Source organism: Leptosomus discolor, chromosome 1 (genome assembly GCF_034619465.1).
Source record: "Leptosomus discolor isolate bLepDis1 chromosome 1, bLepDis1.hap2, whole genome shotgun sequence".
NCBI classification, from domain to species: domain Eukaryota; kingdom Metazoa; phylum Chordata; class Aves; order Leptosomiformes; family Leptosomidae; genus Leptosomus; species Leptosomus discolor.
Window position 1 is genome coordinate 126,599,463 of NC_141391.1, and position 23,388 is coordinate 126,622,850.

Below are 23,388 nucleotides of genomic sequence, written 5' to 3' on the forward strand. Positions count from 1 at the left end.
CAAATCATAGAGAAAGGTCTGGAAAGATCTCAAAAAAGCATTCTTTTGCCTGAAAGCAGAATCACCTAAACCTTAAATATTATTGGACAACGTCTGTCTGACCCTTTAAAAGTCTGCTATGGGGACGCTACAGCCTATGCAAACTATTTCAGTGCTTCACTGTTTACTGTTGAAATCTTTCCTTACATCTTACCTAAAACATCCTAGAGGAAAAATAGAGCAATGAATACTCTTTCTCTTTGTAGAAACCCTTTTTATTTTTAAAGATTTATAGTGTCTCCCAACAATATTCTTCTGACTAAAGAAAAAACAACCCACCAACAGAACTCCACGCACATTTTTTCAGTCTCTCCTTACATACGTATGCTAGCTTTGTGATCATTCTTGTGGTTCTTCCTGTGAGAAAACCACCGAGAAATCTTTCTCGTGAATGCTGACTTCCTCCTAGTTTTAACAAGAAATGAGGCTTTCCCTGACATTCAGTAATGCACCACTCAGAAGACAGGAGCAGTTAATAGAGAAAGCAGAGAAATCACTGGTTAAGAATAGAATCAGAGAGGTTGTTGGATCGTGGTGGATTGAACATGGATGGGACTGAGCGCCTGCTCACTGAAGCTCTGCTCCCGAGCCCAACATCAGCTTGCCTTTTAATTTCACAAAATTGTCTATAGCTGAGAGCTGGCATAACTCTTTTACTCTGGCTCTGCATGTCTTCTAAAATGCTACACACCTTGCAAGTTGTTACAACATTTTTAAAAAAACGGAAATATATAACTGCTGGGAAAAAAAAAAAAAAAGAGATGTTTCATGCTTGCCTCAGAGAGACCACATGGGTGTTTTATGGCAGTTCAAAGGGATTTCCTACAGTGCCTATATCAACCACAAGAAACAAACTTTTTCTGAAAATTACCAAAATGAAAGTATTTTAAGAACTAACGTCCTATACTACCTTTCCCTTTCACTAATGCTATCTTTTAATTCTAATCAAAGTGCACATCATTCTTTCAGTGTGATGTATGTTCTATTTGAATAAACAAACAACAGGTTGTCATTTCAAATGGCGAAACTCAGCCACAAATGGACTCTACCTGGCCTTCCCTTTCAAGAAACTTAGCAAAAATCCTATGCTGTAATATAGGGACTAGAAACCTTTTTGGGTAGTTTTGTCCTCTGGCACATGAAGAATGTGAAATTCCTCCACAGAAGAGTTTTTTACCTTAATTCGGGATTTAATACTATAAAAATGGAAGTACTGTGTCGGCAGGTTTTTTATTTGATAGGTGGACACTGTATCCTGTTCCTCAGGGAAAGGGGCAGGAACCTGGAGAGCAAAGCCATTCTCACAAAGGATGAGCAGCGTGCTCTTCACCTGTACAAAACACAAAAAATACAAGTATAGGGCAGATGTATATACGGAACTGAGAGAAACAGGAAAAAATCAGTGAGAAGATGCACAGGCACAAAGCCAAGCTCCAGCCAGGAGGCATTAACGCTAACTGTGCTCTTATTTAAATGGACATCAGAAATTAGTAAGCTTCTTTTACACTATGTATCTGAGGCAAAGCTAACGAATTGAAGAAGTCCTTGCCATATACAAAACAGCTATCATTCTGACACTGTATAGCTTGGAAGCAGCACAGTGTATTTTAAGAGTTCAGTTAAAGGTTAGATCTGACCCAAAATTTAGGAGCTGAGGTTTTGTTTTGATAATTGCTTGAAAGTTCATACATTTCTATACTAATAAATCCCTTATATCTTCAAGACTTGGCTCGGAATCTTGCCAAATGATATTTAGCTTTGAGTTTGTTCTTTGCTGGTACCTGCCAGGTCCTTTAAAATGCAAAGTTAGGGAGAATAGGCAAGGTAAGGGTAATAATTATTTAGTGTTTTGAGATTTTAAAAGGCAAATCTGTATTTAGTTTCAATTTGTTAAGCAATCTGGAGAATAGAGAGGCTTATTTTATCTGACCCATCACTAAAAATGTGCAGAGGGGGCATATTAGAGTTGCTATGGTAACATTAACTAGAAATTATATGGTTCTTATGTCTACAAAATCTCAGCCTTACAAATGCATTCATTAAACGTATAGTATTTAATCACCAAGGTGCTTTTTTTAAAGACAAAAAAAGTAGTCCAACAGTCAGATGCTTGTACTATGTTTACTAAGTGCTCATATCTAGCAGTGGAGACCTGGTACTGGTAGATAAAATTACTCAGAGGGAGCCTAACATATCAAAGACACGATGGGTGCTTTTTTTAGTAAGTAGGAGTACCTTGTCCTCAAGGAAAGGACTCAAAATGCAAAATGTCAGATCAAGATCTGTCACTTCTGCACTAACATAGAGTTCATACCAGCAAGAACTCTTTTGCCAACACAGCTTTTATCAGTTCCGATGAACAAACAGTAATAGCTACACTTTGCCACTGCGCGCCAGTACAACATATCTTGCTGGCCACTTTGTCAGCATCTAAATAAAAGGAACAATCTCCCTTCTAAATAAGAATACTGGACCAACCAAAATTTCAGATGTTGCTTTGACCTTATAAAACTTTTAAAATATTAGCAAGAATCTATTTGAATATGTCACTGACACACTTCAAACACAGAGTGTGAATTCCAAGAAGCACCCAAAAGCTTTCTTAACATGTTCCGAAAGCTTCGCAAAAGTCTGGTTTAATATGGGCAAAAGACACAGGCAATAATGCTCAAATAACTCTTTTTATCAAAGACAACTAAGACCTTCTCAAAGCCAATGCACAAGCTTGTTTCTTCAAGGCAGGAACTCAAAAAGCTGACCAAAATTTTGTGGTTTGCATATGTTTCTGCTCTTTATTATCCAAATTCCAAAATACGAAAATATGTCCAAAGTGACCGAACCAGAGATACAGCTACACGGAACCTATCTGTCATGCTGAAGCAACATGAAGAACAAAGTAGCAAAACATCTCTTGTGTTGTCTATAGAGAACATGGCTAGGGTCATGGATCTTCACTGATTTTCATTGGAAGTTATTTTCAAAATGACATTTTAACACTGTAGGGAAAGGAAAGAAAACAAACATGCATTACTCACGTGAGAAGGTGGAGACCACTGTAATGCCTGCACCGGCCCAGGGACACGGATGAATCCAATTGGCTTGTATTCATCTTCAACAGCAAAAAAGAAAACAGTTTTGTCTTTACTCTGAGAAAAAAACACAAAGACGATGACTGAATCAAAGCTGACTGAAAATTCAAAAGACTGTAAGTACTTTATGACATAAAAAACACTTCAAATGTGTTGTGGCTCAAAGGTGGACTTACAAGTGCCTTGGGACTTAGAATTGGATTTCTATGATGATTACAGGGAGGAAATAAAAATCCCACCCACCTTGTTCCAGGGCCCTGAGTGCACCCATAGCCCTTAAATTGCCCTGATGGGCCTCACCTGGCATCCCCAGCCACATGCTTTCTGCCCACTGCCCCAGGAGCTCCTTGAAAGCTCAGGCTCAGAACCGATTTTTCAGATAAGACAGCACAGGCTGATTTCCCCAGATAACAAGAAAATCCAGAACTGGCGCACATGATGCATGGCAGCTTAAACCCTGCATTAAGTGAAATGCGTGGCGGTTCAGCTCAAGGCACATGTAACTGCAAATGCACGGATCATGGCTGAATGTCAGCTTTTATAAAGAGAGACCCCATTGACTGGAAATCATCTCAGAGACTAGCAGGCACACTGACAAACCAACTGGTTGATCCTGCCATAAGGCCGAGCAGTGCTGGGTAGCAGCTGGAGTGCTGCCAAGGTGGTATATGAACGGACTTGCTTTTACTGTTTCCAAGATACTACTAAACTAATTCCAAAATGAACCAAATCCATTTTCTAAGGGGATTACATTATTCACACTAAACAGTCCAGTAATTCACAAAATGAATTATATGAATTGCACGGTTGCTTTCCTTCAGAAAACAAATGTGAGTGCAAACAGATCCTTCTCTTCCCCTAGCGCTGCAGAGAACTACAAGAAGTGATCAACAGCAGTTACAGAAGTATAACTGTGTTGTCAGTAGACAAACTTTACCTTATATCTTTAAATAAAGTCTACATTTGTGACTTAATAAAAACAACCGAAAGAAGCGATACATACCCCTGTGGCAAGCACATCTCCATTTCGTTCATATGCCAAGGCTGTAACTGCAGTAGCATGAGGTTTGAAAGCTTGCTTCAGCTTTATCTCTGCATTCTCTGTACTGGTCTGTCCTGCAAGAACGGGCAGTCCTTTGGGATCGTAGACTTCAATAATGCGGACAACACCATCTTCAAACCCCACAGCAATTAGACCTCCTTTAGGATTTACCTTTGAGTGGAAGAATGAAGAAAAAAAGCACAATGTACCTCTGAGAGCTTAGAATACAAATCTGTATGGCACATGCTCTGGTGTTAACCTGTAACTCATCTTACATGGAAGTGTTGCTAAAGCACAAAGAATGTTTCATACATGGGAAATGTTGTTTGTTCTCTCTAATACGCTACCATAAAGAGAGTAGGAGGACTGAGGGTTATTTTTTGGTTTGGAGTGTGTTTCTTTTTTTTATGACACCTGACATTGAGACTGGAAATGTTAATGAGGATGCAGTTGTAATGTCTGATGAAGAGGTAATTCACACTGATATACAAATGTATCAGTAGCTTCTTCTTAAGAAGAGCTGGAACTCAAAAAAGGAATTATTATATTACTCAGAATATTATATTTAGCATCAAATGTGGGTACGATTTTAGAAGAGGTGAGGGCACAGACTTGGGTCTGGCTGACACCATGTAGAGTACAGTTGCCAACAGGGACAGCTACTTGAGATGGAAAGAGGCGGCTATGGAGTCTTTACCACAGGCCCTGTAGGTAAGCCAATTGCTAACAATGTATATAGGCTTGAATTGTGAGAGAGAAGAGTTAGCAGAAACAGGCCTGTGTTTTAGCTGGATCTAGCTGGACTTGCAGGTTTAGCTGATATTAGCCATACAGGGTAGTGTCCTGAAGTGATTTACAAGCTGAGCCAGCTTCAAATATGGCACAGATCAGTATTACTGCACACCAGAAATGAGACCAGAACGAGAATTGCTGTGTGAGGGGATGAGAGTGAATGGATATGCTCTGTGAGCAATTAGCAAAAGTATGCTCTTAGGCATGTAAAAGATTATTTATTGTTCAGAAGGTAGCTGGGGGTAACTGTCTTCCCATTATCTGGGGAGATCAGCCTGTGATGTCTTATCTTACAAAGCCCCTCTCTAATAAGCAGGTGTACATTATCATTGCTCAGTAAATGACCAAGAGGAGCCACTCAAGGACCTCAAATTTATGGCTCTGCATTTGACTCCCTTCATTAATTCTGTATCTTTCTTCTACTAGGGAGCCAGCACTCCAGGTATGGCCTCCCCAGGGTCTGAGTAAAGAGGAAGGATCACCTCCCTCAGCCAGCTGGTAACACCCTTCCTAATGCAGCCCAGGGTGCTGTTGGGCTTCTTTGGGCGCATTGCTGGCTTGTGGTCAGCTTGGTGTCCCCCAGGATCCCAAGATCCTTCACTGCAGAACAGCTTTGCAGCTGGTGGGCCCCCAGCTTATACTGGTACCTGGGGTTATTCCTACCTAGATGCAGGACTTTGCATTTTCCCTGGTTGAATTTCATGAGATTCTCCTCAGCCCAATTCTCCAGCCTGTCCGGATCCCCCTGAATGGCAGCACAGTCCCCTAGTGTATCAGCCAGTTCTGTATCATCTTTAGAGGGTACACTCTGTTCCAGTGTCCAGGTAATTAATGAAGAACATTGGCACCCATAATGACCCCTAGGATACACAGCTAGAGACCTGCCTCTAAGTAGACGTTGTGCTGCTGATCACTACCGCCTGGGGCCCAGCCAGTTAGACAGTTTCAAATCCATGTCACTGTTCACTTATCTAACCTGTATGTTGCTAGCCTGCCTATGAGGATATTATGGTACACAGGTGCTTAAAAGTATGTTGGATGACATTTCCTTAGATTAATAGCACAGATTTTCAAATTCATTTGAGCACCTTAAGCTATGGCTAAGTATCTAATGGGATTTTAAATGCAGCTAGATAGACTAAGTACCCTTGATTTTTCAGTTTGTGTTTAGTACCAACTGAACTTAGTCAGTTTTGTAATGCTGTACAATTGATTGCAGCAGTCAGCTTACCTCCTGAATGTATAGGTCATCACCTAACACATAATGTATAGGTCATAACCTAAAAGTCTGTGTGGCCAGAATTATAGTTACAAGAGCACTGTCCCAGTGTTACCCTCACCTTGGAAATTCAAGTAAGCACTTTCCTCCATAAATTTGCTTATAATTAACCCACCAGGCTTGCTATGTTTTCTCAAGAATATAACTAGACATTATTTTAATTAAAATTAGCAAATATGTCTAAAAGTGATAGACTCTACACTCCACAAATGATCAGTTCTGGCAACAGTTTTTTATGATTTATCTCCAAATGTTTGTGGATTGTCTGGGCTGTCATTTCAAAACGTGTTAATTAACTCATGTTAATTGACAATTACTCTGCGTGGGTTAAATAGAAGCTGTTAGTCTATAAACTAAGACTACTTCCTGGGAATGCACACTGAGATCTGACTTTAAAATCTCAGGAAGACACAAAGTAGGACACCTGATAATCCACGGTAAAGTCAAACTGCACACGTACTAGGTACATACATACTACTTCACAAACATATATACATACTACTTGAGTAAATTCCAGCATGGCTTAACAGTGGCTTCTTTAAGGTTTTGTGTGATGAGCTACTTTCTTGATGATAGAAGGCTCATAGGCCCCTTACGAATTTTTATTAACACACTAATAAAAACTCACAACACGAGGTGTCCACGTCAGTGCTGTTCCTCCTTGTTTAAACTTAATTTCACTCAGCTGACTGTTGCTGATGAAATCATAGATACGCACTGACCCTGTGTGGAAAGGAGACAGTAAGAACTTGTTTCTTGCAATATCACTTACATTCTAAGACTTATGGAGAAACGTCTACTTATTTGAATTAAAAGCTGGATAGAATGTTATTAATTTTTCTCTGAATATCAAGCGCCCACCTGGAAAGACATGACTGATGGTTACAGAGTACCAAGCTAGCATGGTGCTCATGAGCAAAACATAAGCTTTCTTCACTCTAACTTAGACACTCCCAAGAGTTGTCGAGGCTAAGGGTTGTAAAAAGAAGTCCCATGCTGACCATGTGTAATTTTCAAGTAATCACAGAACTGTGGCATACTGTAAGGAAAATCTGTACTGACAACATAGGAAAAGATTGTATGCTACTACTTGGGATTGCCAACAGTGGAAAATATTTAAATGGATGAAAATGGGAGATCGTCCAAAGAAACGCTAATTTCACCAGAGGTGAAGTTAACAGATTCATAGACACGCATATTGGTCTACATAAAATCCATTCCAGCTGGCATATATCCGAAGTCTCATTTGCTCAACTGGTAGCAGTTTGTCTTCAGGCTAGAAGATCACATACATTGTATAACACAGGCAAATGACAAGATACTGCTGACAAGAATTGAGTTAAAGACCTTGTAACATTTTCTGAGAAGTGTAAAAGACATTGTTAATGTTCTGGCCAGCGGTTCTTCGTTCAAAGCATGATAAAGCTAACTGTGAGAGGCCTGAATTGCAATATTTATAGAAGTTAAATAAATATGCCTGTAATTACATGTTAACTGTTGTTGAGAGCAGGATAGCTATTGCATTTTCTAAGCCGCAAATACTCATATTCACAACGACTTACATAATGCTAGAGATGTATGTAATTCCTTACAAAACAAAAATCCCAATACTTATCAATCCAGAACCTTGAATACAAGTGCTGTTATTCAAACCAAATGTCTCATCTTTTCAGCTGTTCCTTCAGAACAAACAGAATTTACAAAGTTTCCCATTAGATACTTCTCTCGTTAAAATCCCAGGCTTTTAAGATGAAGCAGTCTTAATGCATTATTTCAAAACATGACTGATTTGTCTTAACTATTAAAGAACTGATCCCAGGAATAACAATTGTCTGTAAAATGACTCTTCAAGAACAAGTACACAACTTCAGCTCAAAACACAATAGTTCCAAACCAAGCATCATTGCTCTTCAAAAACAATAATTACAGTGGTAAGAGAGGAAAGGAATAGTGTACTTACGGTCAAGAGCAGTGGTGGCCATAAGGTACGTAACGGGAGAAACACTCATGGCCTCAATCCTTCCAGAGTGAAAGGTATACAGGCACTCTGGATCACGGGCCTGCAGTGCAAACAGAAGAACAGAAATTCTGCTACATTCTGGAGCTGCATTTACAAAGTATTACCAGCCACACCTACAGCGAACCTGAAAAATTTAGACAGGTGCTGTTTGTGTGAACAAAATTTGACGTGTACGAGTACCTATATGCAATTTCCTTTTTTCTTTTTTTTTTTTTTTTTTAATTTAAATGTTCATAAGAAGATCATGAGCAAAATCAGTGTAGGAACATTAAGTTCATTTAAAATTCAGTCATTTTCTATGTGAAAATAAAAGGGAAGGCCTTTCATTAAGTGGTTTCAGGCTTGGAATTAGTGTTTTTAACAAAGAGCTGTTGCTGTGAAAATGCTTTCAAGCCTAGGGCTTATGCTGCCTGGGAAATAATTTCATTATCCAAGCAATTCTAGGGTTTGATATACATTTTTTACATTAGTTTTTATAGTATGCTTTGTTCATCTTTTATTTAGCATAGAATTCTTGGAACATAATTTTACCTGTTGCCACAGAACTTTATTCCACTCAAAGGGAATGTTCCTATTTACTTTAATATGTTCATAATCAAAAATTAAATGCCCCCATTTTAACTGTCGCTTGTGATAGAATCATAGAGTGCATTGGGCTGGAAGGGACCCCTAAAGGTCATCTAGTCCAAAAGTCACCTATTTCTCCATCAAAAATCATCTCCATCAAAAATCATCTCCATCAAAAATCATCTCCATATCTCCATCAAAAATCCATCTACACTAGTAACCAGTAGGATAAAACATGTGAAGTGCATTTCATCTTATCCTTGTTTTTCCTATTTCTTTATGTCATTTCAAGACAACAGTAAGGACTGTTTCAAGCACCTGTCTAGATAGGATATATCAATATTCCTTGAATTAATTTCCTGCATCCATGCAACTTCCATTATAGCTTATGAGAATAAAACTCCTTTAAGGTAACTTGAATTTGGCAAAATTTCAGGAATCAAAAATCAAATTATTTTTTATAATCCTGCACAATCATGATAATCAATAACATTATGAACATAAATTTTTAAGGAAAAAAAAATCTGTTTCAACACTAAAGTGTTCAACTGTGCAGCTTCATAAAACACAAACTTCATTGCAGTTGCATCCAGTACAGTTAAAGGAAGTTATTGTAAAGGAATTGAAGAAATCAGAAGAAAGAAACAGAAAACAAACTTACCATAGTTGAAAAAGTCAAATCCAGCTTCCAGATTGCTCCATTGGCATCCTGAAGAAGAAAAAACAAAACATGTAACTTGAATATTTTCAAACTCCATTTGGAAATAAAACTGCCCATGATGACTCCTTAAAAATTCCTCAATGATTATCACTGTGAAACTGAAATGGCTGAATGTGGTGATGCTGGTCCTATCAGCCCTATCCATCAGTCCAGGATAACAGAACTTGGTCTATACCTTTTGACATTCTCCTATTCTTATGCAGTTCTGGCTCTGAAAGCCAGTTTCACATGTAACTATGCACTAAAAATATAGACTAGCATAGCATGTTTCAGTTCAGTTGGAAGAGACCTGCAACAATCATCTAGTCCAACTGCCGGACCACTTCAGGGCTGACCAAAAGTTAAAGCATATTATTAAGGGCATTGTCCAAATGCCTCTTAAACACTGACAGGCTGGGGCATCAACCACCTGTCTAGGAAGCCTGTTCCAGTGTTTGAAAGAAGAAGATTATTTTTTACATGTGTGTGTATATATATATAAAAAATAAGTAAATTATATATATATATATGTATCTCCATAAGAAAACTGAATTCTACCAAAAACAAATGTACTGATTTCTAATGGACTCCTGTTGTTACTTAACACCACCTCCCTCATTCTGTGTTTCTCCACAGAGGTATATGTGCTCAAGCGTATCTTACCTGAGCGTACCAAACAGGCTGCCCACAGTCATGAACTTTTGACATGAAACTCAGACTGACACTTCTGCCAACATGAAGTTCATTCAGAGGCTCCACCTCCAGTAGCCCTGTGTCATCCACAGAATCAGCAACATCTATTGTCTCGAAGTTCCACACCTTCATGGCATTGGAAGCATTAAAAAAAAAAAAGTTTTTATAAGACCAGGTTATGTTTTCATACATGATTAATATGGAAATTCAAGATTATAAGAAACCACAGGAGTGTAGATTCTACAGGTAGAATGTTAAACCTGTCATATCTGCCTTGCTGATTTGAATGTAACCTAGAACAGTGACAATCAGCAACTACTATGCGATATATCTGGGTGCAATGAAAAGCATATGTAAAAGTTCTCGGTCCAATTCTGAAACAACAGTAGCTTAAATTCAGCCCTGGCACTAGCAGAGCTATACATGGCAGGCTCAGAACCACAGAGACTAAATGATATATGCCTGCTCTCAGCATTGCTCATACTGAGGCAGCGCAAAAGAAAGAGTAGGAAATGTAGCACATCCACGTTCTGCTCTGCGGGACAAAGACAAGGCATCAGTTGGCATCCTTATAACCAAGTGGATTTTCCTAATGGGATAAAGTCAATTTATAAAACACAACAACAAAAAATCCAAGGCCTTTGAAATCTTCACTGTCTAACTGTCAGCTTCCTGTTGATTATCTGGGTTTCACACATCAGCAGTAGACACGAAAGAGCAGGCAAACAAGATTGCAAAATCCTTGATAATTGATGGGTGAGATCAGAAACAGGTGGTATGGATAAGGAAAACTTTTTAACCTTAATTTACAGAATTATATGTTAACTTCAGCATGCTTTTTAATTGCTCCTCTATTTGAGTATATGTATGTCTGAGATACTAGTTAATTTCTGTCATTTTAACATTAATAATCTGAGCTTTCAAATACTCAGAAAATTAATTTCAAGTATTACTGTTTATCTTTCAAAATAACACCACATGTATTCATAGGCCTGAATATAATAAAGATAAACCAAAACCATACATGAAAAAAAACTATGTTAGAATGCAGGCAAGAACAAAGCTACTAGAGAATCACTGAAAATTATTTTGATTTACTAGAGTAAAAGGTGATTTATTTACTACTGTTAAACAGAGGACGTTGCATGAACACTATCCAATTCAAACATACACACTGTGGAGATGTGCACTTCTTCTGTTTGTTCTAAAAAGTCATTCTCAGAAAGAAACCGCACTGCAAAAATTGTCTCCATAAATAAGCCCTGGTGAAGAAAACATGTAACATTTACCTGCTGACCACAAATTTGCACACCTAGAGGCAGAGCAAAAGAAAAACTCACCCGAATGAAGCCATCTTTTCCAACAGTGACAAGCTCTCCTTCATCCAGAACTAACTGGCTGACAGGGCCACTGTGACAGGGCTTGCGTCCAGCTCGACAGAGCTCTACTTTAATGAGGCCCCCTTCCCAAAGCAGCAAGTTGCCCCACTCAGTCCCTGAGATAACCTTCAATGCAAATGAAGATAAGCTCATAAGCACCTGCACTTAACCATGCAGAAATACCGGCAAGAATCTGGTTAACATTTGTGCCTTCCTTACATTAAAGCATTAGATAGCAGCGTACAAATATTTGCAGGAGAAGGTGTAAAGGGTGAGAAGATTCAACTTTTTAGCAATGTGACATAATTTACATGCACTGAAATGGTTAAAGATTAGGGCTAACAGTCTTTGTATTTCTTTTCACTAACATTTTCACTGCTCCACTAGAGGAGCCTCAGCTCTAAGCCAACAGAGATCTTTTGTCTGGGAATTACAATACTAACAGTACTTTTCAATTATTACAAAGCAAGCCAGGTTTTTGGCAAATTAATGTCAATATTAGCTTATCAGAGCAGTACATTGAGGGTCTAATTCAAATCACTTTGAAGCAAATAGTAACTCCCCAACTTACTCAGTAGACTTTATATCAAAACCTTAGAGGGAATATAAAATCAATCAAACTTTTTCTTACTTACCTTCCCATCAGGCAGCTCCACATAACCTATAATGTCAGTCACTGCTGTTTTTCCAAACCTGCCCAAAGCTCCTTGTAACCTGAGACCAGTGAATCCGAGAACCATCTTCCAGAACCTGAGTATAGAACAAACATCACACTCTGAGACAAGATTTTCTAAACACACTCTTTAGTCCCTCTCAGACAGTGTGATAACCTTACCAGGTGTGCCTCTGTGGTAAGGGCTGTTCATTTATTATTCTTTTTCACAGGAGACCTTGGGTTTATCTTTTTAAAATGAGATAAAGCTTTGTAATTACACAAACATTTCCCTATACTACCTCTATGAAAAAGCTAGGAAAAAGATTTGGAATGGTCAGAATGAAGACTAAATTACTATTTAAAATGAGTAAGTGTAAAATGCACAGGTACATCTTTCCAGCTACAACCAATACATATAGTTAGGGAAACCTATTTTACTCTTGCTGTCTTCAGTGTATGATGCTCAGCTTTGTAAATCCACTGAATTTCATCCAAGTACCCCCGCAGACTTGAGCTTGACTATAAAAATCTCACTGAGCCAAAGGTTTTATCCTAGATCTTCACAGCTATTTCTATGTGATCATTACATTTTTAGCAGTATAAAACATAAATTTAAATTACTGCATTACAGAAAAATTAACATCTACTGCAATTAGGGATGCCTCACTGTGTGTGCAGGAGGCATTACATTTAAGACAGGTGTTGGAAATTGGAATTCGAGACCACATTTGGGTGAAAGATCATGTATATCATGTTATAAAAGCTGTGTCAGAGTTTATTCATAGTATTTTAGCCCAAAAGAAAGTTTATAAGAGATTTTGTTTTGCCAGATTTCCATATATAACGTATTCCGAACCACAATCATTCTGGGTCTAAATAAGCCATTTGCTATTTCAGACCAACCTTGCAACCAAACTATAAAGGAAATCTCATATTTTGATCTGATTCCTCTGTTAAAATTCAAAGAAACTTTAGATGTGTTACAGGTTTAAAGGTATCATCTTTATTACAATAACATCCAAGTCATATCTTATGTCTCTGCAGTATTAACATTGAACACTGGATAAATACAGAACACAAAGCTAATCCCTATCCCAAAGAGCTTAAAGCTGTGGTTTATTTTTTTTTACAAAAGCATCCATGAACTTACCAGAGAAGGGAGTGTATGGAAGCATATCTTTTGTAAGACTTCCCTGCAGGCTTTTGGTGGTATCAGAGGGTTTCTGATCCATGACTTGGCAACCAGTTCTAATGGCTGCCCAAACAGCAGATGAGTTCAAGAAATCAAAGGTAGAAAGCCCAGAAGGCACAGAAGGCATACATGCTATGTAACCAGCTAGAAGACAAGTGTATATACATGTTTTTTATTAATTCTCCCTAGTGCTTGTGGAAATCATGGAGCCAGTGGTACCGACATTCAACACCTAGCATCATCCTTTTTGCACAGCAAAGGTGTTAAAAGACTCAGCTGACTGGCTGAAGGACTTGAACTTTCTCATTTTTGTAATCGTAATGGCCAGGTAAAATAGCATTCCTCATTGGTCCATGTTTGCTAATGATACATTCCTGTTAGTCATCTTCTACATATCATGACTTTAGAGGTGATACATATTAATCCTAATCAGTAAACCTACCTGATGTGTCCTGCTCCAGATGTAGTTAGTTGCTCTTCATTAGCAGCAGAAAATGTGACCTTGTAAACATCCCGTGAAAAAGCTTTGGACCTCAACACAATCTTTTCTTGTTTCCAGTCCCAGATAGTCAGCATGTAGTCAGGGCTGCTCCCAACACTGGCCAGCAAAGTGCCAGCATTGTTGAAATCACCAAAAACATAGGCTTCCTCTGTTCCACCTGAAGAAACGTAGAAGCCCCAATACACACACACAGAAAAGAGGAAGAAACAATAGGAAAACCAACTTAGAAGGAGCTCAACTTTCACTGCAATTATTTTTTTCACTAGGTAATAGCTCTCAGTTGGCTCTTTCTACTAAATAAAAGTTTCTTCCCATGCAATAGTGAAAAAGCTTGAAACCGGTGTTTTCTATTTTGCTTTGCAGGACCAAAAGATTATACTTCATTCTAAACTTCTGAAGTGACCCACTACTCCATCTACTGGGATCTATAAACACTAGCCCATTTGTCTAAAATGGAAATAGAAATTTTTTACGCTACCTCGTAGTATTCTGTAGGGCCTCAGTGAAGGATAATCGTAGATGATGAGGTTTGGCTTCTTTCCTTTCTCTCCTACTGCAAAGTACTGCTTAGTAGGGTGTGCCTTGAAAAAGCAAAAGTCCTGTTTCATGCTGTAATGACACCTTTGTCCCTACCCTGCTAGTTATCGAGTTATTGTATTTACTCACTCATTAGTCAAAAGATATTGCCATAACTACTAAATTGCATTTTTCTGTGTGTTTATTCTGAAAAACTGCCAACCTAATGCTCAATATCAGAATGAAGCTACTATGCACACAAAATGGCATAGCGCACATGTAAAGCAGAACCATGAAAACCGTGAAATACTTTGCTTTATCATGCATTCCTTTACTATTCCTACCTCACTCAACCCACTAGCTGATCTTTCCATGAGCAGCACTTGTGTCAGCAGCCATCTACTTCAGCAGACAGCTGCAGAAAAGCCATCCTGAATTACATAGTTCTGAAGATATAAATATGTACCTTGATTCCCCAGAAAAGGCTGCTTACAATGGAGCAAAACAGTCTGAGGCTGGTATTCTGAAAGCCTTGCTGTGTAACACAACTGAGAGAAGGCAGAGCCCTTCACAGGGTAAGGTGTTTCAAATCCAGAGAAGGCATTTGAGAGTCCAAGCTCTTGGCAGGAGCTTACTAGAGTGAAATCAGATACTTTTTCTCTTCATTTATCTAGGAAATTGATTTTCTAAATTTCAACTGCAGGCAAAACACTATACTAACATCAGATGTGACTAGGAGAGATGAATGTTCAACAAAAAATATGATCTGAGACAAAATAAGAATGTAATAGTTCCAAAAATTAATCCAAATTGGCACCTGTCAGTCCTTTAAGGTACCTGAGACTGGGACTTAGGTATGCAGGTATTTCTCCTCTGCCAATTATGTTGATGGGCTCAGTAGCCTATGCTGCATGGCCCACACATCCCCATAATACCATACTTTCTTATGTATATGCATATGCATGTGCAGCTGTAGAAATCTCTCATCAGGCAATCAAGTGAACATTTCACTTCTAGAAAGTGACTAACATCCTAAAACATGAAATGAAAGCCATACCGTGATAAACCCAATTCCACCACTGCCACTGCTCCGGAGATAACTTTGAGATTTAGTTTTCAGGTCTAGGAGCACCACTTGGTTGCCTGCTATATACATTAGTGTTTGGCTATCCATCAGCAGCAGGTTTACACTTCTGGTACAGTCATAGCCAAAAGAATGTCTGAGAACAGTTCGATAAGGAAAAGATTCGACACCGGCTTTCTAGAAAAGTTTACTAAGTGGATAGAAACATTTAAACTGAAATGGGAGTACTGAATCTGGTGACTAAAAGCCTGATGGTAGGAGATAGTTTTGTTCGGTTGTCCTGGTTTGGGCTAAACCAGAACTAATTCTGTTTTAATGCTTTTACTTTTCAGTTAAGTCTCTTCTAAGTAACTGCACTTTCTGAAACCAACAGCACATATTTCCAGACAGTGACTGCTTCCAGCAGTGATAAGGCCTGATGTTTACAGTTCGTACCAAGCAATGGGGTGCAGAGAGGCCCTTGCTTATACTTGTTCTTATAGTGACCAAGGTCACTGCTAAATCTTGTACTCCGTGTTGGGGTGCCTGGAGTGAAAAGGGTCGCACGCACATAAAAAGGTCGCACCTGCAGGGAGGAGCGAACTGGACAGGCGACCCAAACCTGACGAACAGACTATTCCACCCCATACATGTCATATTCAGCATAAAGCTGAGGGATCACAAGGGTCTCTCTCTCTTCTTCGATGGCCGACATCTGAGGAGGGCTCTGTTCTTCTGTCTTCAATCCCGATCCGTGCATCCCTGAGTCCAGCTCCTGCATCCCATTCCTGTTTCCTGCTGAGTCCAGCCTGGGACTGCCCCAGTGCCAGCCCTGCAGCATGGTCAGTGATGTATCGTCATCACAGTGGGGGGAGTTGGGTTCGGTATTGGTTTTGTATCTTTTCGTATATATTTCATTATTTTCTTATTATTATATTTTATTTTATTGTTACTGTTTCGTTAAAGCCGTTTTAGTTTTCTTTTCCAAACCATAAAGTCTCTCTCCCTTTTTCTCTCTCCTTTTCCCTTTTGCGAGAGGAGAGAGGTTAATAGAGAGCGTCTGTCATTCGTTAGTGGCCGGCCCAGCCTCAACCCTTGACCTCAGTGTACAATGAAGGTAAAATATGTCAAGCTTCCATAACTGAGGGGAAGGCACAAGTGAAGACCTTCTAAAGTTCATATTTCATCCTTTAATTTCCACTACAGGCACACCTCTTGCATCTTCTTGATCCTTTGGGGCTGTGAGGAATTCATATTCTGTCAGTGCTCTAATTTCAAACAAAATGTGAGAGATATACATCAGATTACTAGGAACTGTTCTACAAACAAGAGATCAAATGAAGGAAGTGCTCAAGCTCACTTCTTAAATGTTTACAGGCAGATGTAGAGAAGGGAAAATTCAGTCTTCAATAGCAACTTGACTGTGTCTGCAAAGAAAACCACCAGCACTTGTGAAAGTCACATATCTTATCCTACTTGACCATACTGAGCAATTGACTCACTGTAGCTCTTAATCAACGGGCATTACTTACATCGTTCTACCAGTTTAGATCTTCTGAGCACCAGGCTACAAATCCACCTGGTTTCTTCCTCATTTCTCCCTTAGCAGTTCTGTGAGGAAGTATGAGGCACACAGCTGCTCTTCTCCTGCCCTCCCCTCAGCTTCTTGGGGAACACCAGCGCAGCCACACAGAAAGCCAGAGCTTTGCAGGGGATATTCTTACACTAGTCTTCTGCCTGATCCCATTAACTTGTCCATCACCTACTTCTACAACAGTACTTATGACAGTCAGCATTATGCCCAATAAGAAATGTTTATAAGATCAAGACAGTATTTAAGATTCAATACACCCAGAATCACAACTGGTCAGGATTCCTAACTGGGTCTCAACCAGAGGTATCCCACTAATGGCACGCAGGCTACTCCAAATTAGACAAGTATGATTTTAAGAACTTATGTTAAATACTCTTAGCTTTACATTTGCACAGCCTCAACAGAAAGGATACTTAAGAGTAAGAAGGTTAACGGGTATCCCAGAGTCTTCAGTGACAAATGGCCGTGAATATATATCTTCATACTTATAGAAGAAAGTTTCTGAGATTTTCTTTTCTACCTTCTCAGGCGTTTTTTGCGCCTCCAAGGGTACTTCATTATTATCTTGCTCTTCCAAATCACCTTCTGCATCTCACAAGTGGGAACATAATAGAAATTTATATTCACCATAAAATTTAGGCTCCTTGCTGGTATTTGCACCTAACCGCAAAAGAGGATTCACACATTCCTTGCCTCCTTTGACAGAGTAATGGACATTCTATATCTCAAAACAGGGGTACTGTGTCTTAGTAACAATTTGTCCTGGAACAGTCTGTAACTTCTGCTCCCTCAGGCTTTTAAAAACTTTACTGTGAATATTCAAAACTGAAGAATTTGAAGAAGAAAAATTTTGAGATTGTTTTAAAAACATTGACTTTAAAACTCAAGACTTACCAAAGTTCAGTTCAGCTTTGCTTGGTGTTTAGGTCTCAGCTTTAGAAACCAAACAAAGTTTGAAGTGTCTCTTTCCAGTGGCTATCGAACGCATGTCATTATACAAAACAATTGGTAAAAACACGTACAACAGACCACCAGAAGACACCACCCTTGTCCTCAGAAAGGCATACAGCTAATGCGTGACCCAGTGTAGTTCACTGGGCTGCAATGCAGAACATTGTCAACTTGACTTCCAACTAGTCATAAACACTTGTTAAAAGCACTTTTCAGTTTGATACCTCAGATCAAATCCCCATTATCTATTTTGTAAGCTTTACACTTTGTCTCGATTTTTTTTCTCACCTAGGTGTTCTATGAAAAACAACCAAAGGGGTCAGAGACCAGCCATGGGAAAGAGCAAAATGAAGTACACAAGGTAATCCAACCGAAAGGGAGCAGAGAAACTCAATAACTGTAACTTGATGGCACTGGTCTGAGATGCTGTTCATAACAATAAAGTGAAAAAATTCAAACTAGAAAGTAGTGGGATTTTTAAGGTCGTGACATCTCCTCAGTGGAAAGCAGTACTCACCAATGCTCTCAGTGTCTGATTCCACTTCCTCCACTTCCTGTTCCTCTGCAACTGGCGATTCCATTGGAAGACTAGCTTTGCTTTCTTCTGAAAAGGACAATTGGGATTTCTTTCTTAAGTATGAATTCCTTTGACTAATTTGCTCATATGTTCAATGTTAAATAAATACATAGTTCTGTAGTAGTAAAAAAAAGAAATGCCTTCTGCCCAACAATGGACTTCCTGCTATTAGCATTAAGTGTAGGGAGAAGTTTGTTTTCAAAAAAACCTGTATTTTAAACCTTAAGAGAAAGAAACACATCCTATAACAGGAAAGAGGTACAATAGGAAGCTCAAACAAATGCCAAAAGTAATGCAGCAATATAAGGATCAAAAATCCTTCCAAAGTTCCACAGGAGACTCACTTGTGGATTTTGTTATCCGTGCTACTTAGATGTAGTGTGTTAGATGACATGCAGAACATCTGAAATAGACACTGGACAGGCATTTCAAGACGAAAACAGTGTCAAAAAGAGAAATACAGATCTTTGACTGAAAGAGACTGGCAGAGTTAACTAACTGATTGCAGTACTAGCTACAGAGACAGGTCTAAGCAGCAAAAATTTTCAAGGGAGAGACTTTGTGGGCTGAGGGACAGCGGGAACTGCAGACACAGTGGTCAGCCCAGAATTTCACTGGAAGGGGTTGTCTTTGACCAGACTGAAAATGAAATTTAGCAACACCAAGAGCAGCAACTGAAGATGAACATGTACTAGTAAGGAAGGGGTGAGTGGTGGACGAAGCCAGAAGCTACTGTAGGTTCAGTACTGAAATCACTATATAACGGTGGGAAATACTCGTGGACACCACTGTGATCTGCCTGCGCACCTTCTGGTGGCTTCTCATCGGCTCCCTCCTGTTCCCTTGAAAAAGATGACATGTCCTCTTTACCTGACAGTGGTGAAGAGGAACTTGTAGTACTTTTGCCTTCATCTGCCATTTAGAGCATTTTAATTTCCTCTCAAATGCTTTGAGATTCCCAAAGACAATATTTGTGTTCTGCCTGTGCACTACAAACATGGATAACCCAAAGATATGTCCTAATTTGTAGAGTGAATTCATTGGTTCAGGTTTTAGCACTCCGGGCTTTGTGTACATTGCTATAGAAAGACTAAATATTGTGTAACAGGGGAAGCTGAAGTCAGATTTACATGTCTTGGGCTTCTCTTTAATATATTAGGGGGAAATTTGTTTTTGAGACAACAGGGCTATTCCTCTGCCTTCCTGGAGGACTTCACAAAAATATCAGGAAATAGACATTCTGAGACCATCTAATATCTTGAATGGAGAAGCAGGAGAGATGAATCCTTAAGGAAAAGGGACTTTCTTCAAAAGATTCTATACTAATGGAAAGTGAATTAATAAAAGTAACACAATTTTTAAAAATACTTTAAACAGCATAACTAATATGCCACAGCACTTTTTCAGCTTTCAAAGCGCTACAATTTCACTAGTTACCATTGTCCTCTGGAGTGGGAAAGATCCAAATTTTTTCATATAAAAACCAAACACATTGATCATTTATAAAAATGTCTCTGAAAGAAGTAAAAAAGCACAAATATTGCTTTTATTCCAAATTTGTTCTGCCTTTTGATTTCAAAAATGGTCTCCATTTCCAACTAAAATCACAGAGATGACACCCTAAAATGAACATTGCAGCTATTTTGTACAAATACCGCAGCTATGAAATACTATCAAGAAATCAGAATATTCAGAAATTGAATGTAAAAAACCCTGAAACATTCAGAATAACAAATAGAGGCAGGATGCAAACAAACCTCTTTTTATGTGTAAGCCTGATTTTGATACCAAGAAAAAGTCCTTAGAAATGCATTTCCTGTTTCTGGCTTTGAGTCAGAATCCATTTGGGAACAAATCTTTCGAGGCATTTCAGATTTTTCAGGTATTTCAGGAAAGGCAAAGTGTCCAAACATTATGCCATCCACCAGAAGGACAGCAAGAGCAAAGAAATATTGTAGACATGTCATTATATACACAACCTGCCCTACTCAATCTTCATCCAAAGGTTCTGAGTCTCTGACAGTCTGAATTTCCTGCATAATTTCATTTAAGAATTAAAATGAGCTTTTACCCCTCAGGAGTGCTCAGAAAAAACTTGAAAATAGACATGCAGAAAGTTTTACATTCAGAAAACAAATCAAAAGAAAGCAATTGCAATATATCTGAACATATTTAAATGAAATTAATGAGTTTTCGATGGAATAACAGAACTGATATCACTGACATTGAAGAAATAGTTACAGATCAGTTTCATAAATATATAGTGGAGTGTTCAGAGACCTGAATTCTAATTCGAAACCCAGTAATGACATGTACAATTTGTATCAGCCATTTCACCTCTGGCTGTCTCAGTTATCTCTTGTGAAAAATGAGATAATAATACTTACCCATCTTAGCAAAGTGTTTTGATATCCACAGAGAAAAGTGCTATAAAATTTCAAATTATTGTAACTAATTAGCAATCATTTATCTTCCAAAATTAAGACTATCATAGTTTTCATTATAAATTAATTCCTATCTGGAAAATGCTTTAGGCTGAAAGAGAGTTCAAACATTTCCACCGGTGTTGACATCTGGGTTCTAGTTAAAGAAAGCAATTGAAATGTTCACCACGCATATTACTGTGATGGTGTTCAAGTACTGTGCCAAAACAAATTTTGAATTTAAAGACTCTGAGGACGCTCAAGGAGGGGGACATGTCTACTCTGGTTGCAGATTCTGGGTTTCACATGTTAACTAATCCAGAAAAACTTTTGTGTAGATTCACTGTGACAAAGGTATGCATTTCTCTGAATACTGAATTTCTTTCCTGTATATTATTTTGAGTTTTCCTGAATAAGCTAGAATTAAGGTTTTTGATACTGAAAACTGGGATAGTGGTAAGTAAAACTGGTGTAAAGTGGGGAAAAAAAAAAAAAAACAAAAACAAAACAACAAGTCAGCAACGAGACATTTTTGCCAATCCTAATTATATACTATGTCTGACATTTTGTTTTTTCCCCTAGTCCTAGTAATTCAAGATACTGGCTGAAACTCTACACAGATCCACATCAGTTCCACCGTTTAGATTTCTAAGAACTCACTCAGGAGTGAATTCAGGTTTTCTTTCAGTGGCCCACTATAAGCTGTGAATTTCAGCTATGCTCCATTTTCTTTCAAACTGCTTTTCTCTTAGCTCTGTTCTCAAAAGCCATAGCTCACCTCAGAATGGTGAAATGTGTTCATTTGGGTATATTCTTCCAGTTATTCAAAAAATGTTTCTTGGCAATTTTGCTGCCACACAGAATCCTTATATATAGGAGCTTCTCAAAAACTCTCAGTAAATTTGGACATTAAGAGATTTCTCATCTCAGGCAATTGTCTCATATATTCAAAATACAGCATAATTAAATCAAATGGGTCTTTATTTGGTAACACGTAAACAAATTCAGTGAGATGACACCATTTTCTTTGTATTTTGTCATCCTATGATTTACCTTTCCAGAAAAAAAAAGGTGTTTAAATGTGTAAACTTCATAAATGCAGTGCTTGCCTTCATAAACCCTGTGACTGACACTTCAACTGCATAAAATGCATCAAATTAAATAATGATCAAAATGCAGCCTACAGTTTTACTTTAGAAACTAAACATATCTAGTAGTAGCTATTTTAAGCTGTCTCCATTAACTGTGTGACTGCGCCTATCTCACCGCAGCTTTTATATCTATAGAAGAGTCATAATAAGTTTTGTCCACTAATTCTGGATATGTAGAAATAGGGAACTATTACTGCAGAACGTAACAGCAGTGTTATTAGTACCAGTAATAAGCAAGAGATTAAAAATTCATCTCTACACTGAGTTACTTCTGAAGCATTTAAATTTTTGGTTCACTACAAATAGGCAATTTTTTGTAGAAAAGCTTTGGGCACCAGTGAGCTTCAAAAAAAAGTCTCTTGTTCTTTCCTTCTGGAGAGATTGTCTTGTGTGTTATTCCTTTACTTGTTTTTATTCCACATGAAAGAACTCAGCTCGTCCCAGGACTTTGTTTTGCTTTATTGCTTCCAATCCTGACTCCTCATAGCACCATACTATGAGCCTTACGGGCTACACTCTACCATCTTTCTGGCCTGGGGGTAACACTGGTCTGAAGTAAGGACTGCAACGTTTGGCTGTCGTAAGGGGTGTCTGCCACGAGGAATTACACATGAATCATTTGTTCCAGGATGAGGCATCAAGTCTATTTCTGCTTTGGGTGTGCCGGATTTCTTCTCATCTGCCAAGTCCTGCTGGTTCAGCTCATCTTCATATAGAATCCCCTCAGCAGTTTCTTCTGAGTCTTCCATTTCTTTAGGAAAACCAGCCCACCATTGAACAACTCTCTCAGCATTCCTTTTAGCCTTCAGACCACATCAGAGTACACCACCAATTTACTGGGCTGATGATGAGCGCCACATGTGCAAGCAGAGGAGTTTTGCAAAACTCACTTTCGTTCAAAAAAAATTGAAGTCTTTTAGTGCTTATATACACAAGGAAAAATATCCAAGTATAAATCAGGCACAGCTCTCTAGTGCAGTCTGTGTATCACTGTCAGTCAGCATTATTACTGACTTAGTAATAAAAGTCAGTTTTAGGCAATTGACCCAAAATCCTAAGGAAGAAATTTTTTGTACTACAGAATATTGCTGTCTCTCTTGCAATAGCTGGAAGACTTGACAGCAAGGAGAATAAGAGAAAATATCAATTCTCACAGCAGTTAAG

The 23,388-nt window shown here is 38.5% G+C and overlaps 1 protein-coding gene across 1 annotated transcript in view; it reads right to left on the bottom strand.

The window, feature by feature from the left end:
* The window catches only part of CFAP44 (cilia and flagella associated protein 44), a 46,565-nt gene that overhangs the window by 22,099 nt on the left and 1,078 nt on the right, over positions 1–23,388 (bottom strand). The window contains exons 2-15 of the mRNA XM_086460545.1: positions 18,591–18,677; positions 17,536–17,713; positions 15,523–15,685; positions 14,428–14,530; positions 13,890–14,106; positions 12,236–12,350; positions 11,562–11,726; positions 10,192–10,347; positions 9,490–9,537; positions 8,202–8,301; positions 6,870–6,964; positions 4,132–4,341; positions 3,075–3,185; positions 1,217–1,369 (exon numbers count right to left, since the gene is read on the bottom strand). Coding sequence (XP_086316671.1) covers positions 1,217–1,369; positions 3,075–3,185; positions 4,132–4,341; positions 6,870–6,964; positions 8,202–8,301; positions 9,490–9,537; positions 10,192–10,347; positions 11,562–11,726; positions 12,236–12,350; positions 13,890–14,106; positions 14,428–14,530; positions 15,523–15,685; positions 17,536–17,713; positions 18,591–18,677 — 1,901 coding nt within the window. The remainder of the gene's footprint in view (positions 1–1,216; positions 1,370–3,074; positions 3,186–4,131; positions 4,342–6,869; positions 6,965–8,201; positions 8,302–9,489; positions 9,538–10,191; positions 10,348–11,561; positions 11,727–12,235; positions 12,351–13,889; positions 14,107–14,427; positions 14,531–15,522; positions 15,686–17,535; positions 17,714–18,590; positions 18,678–23,388) is intronic.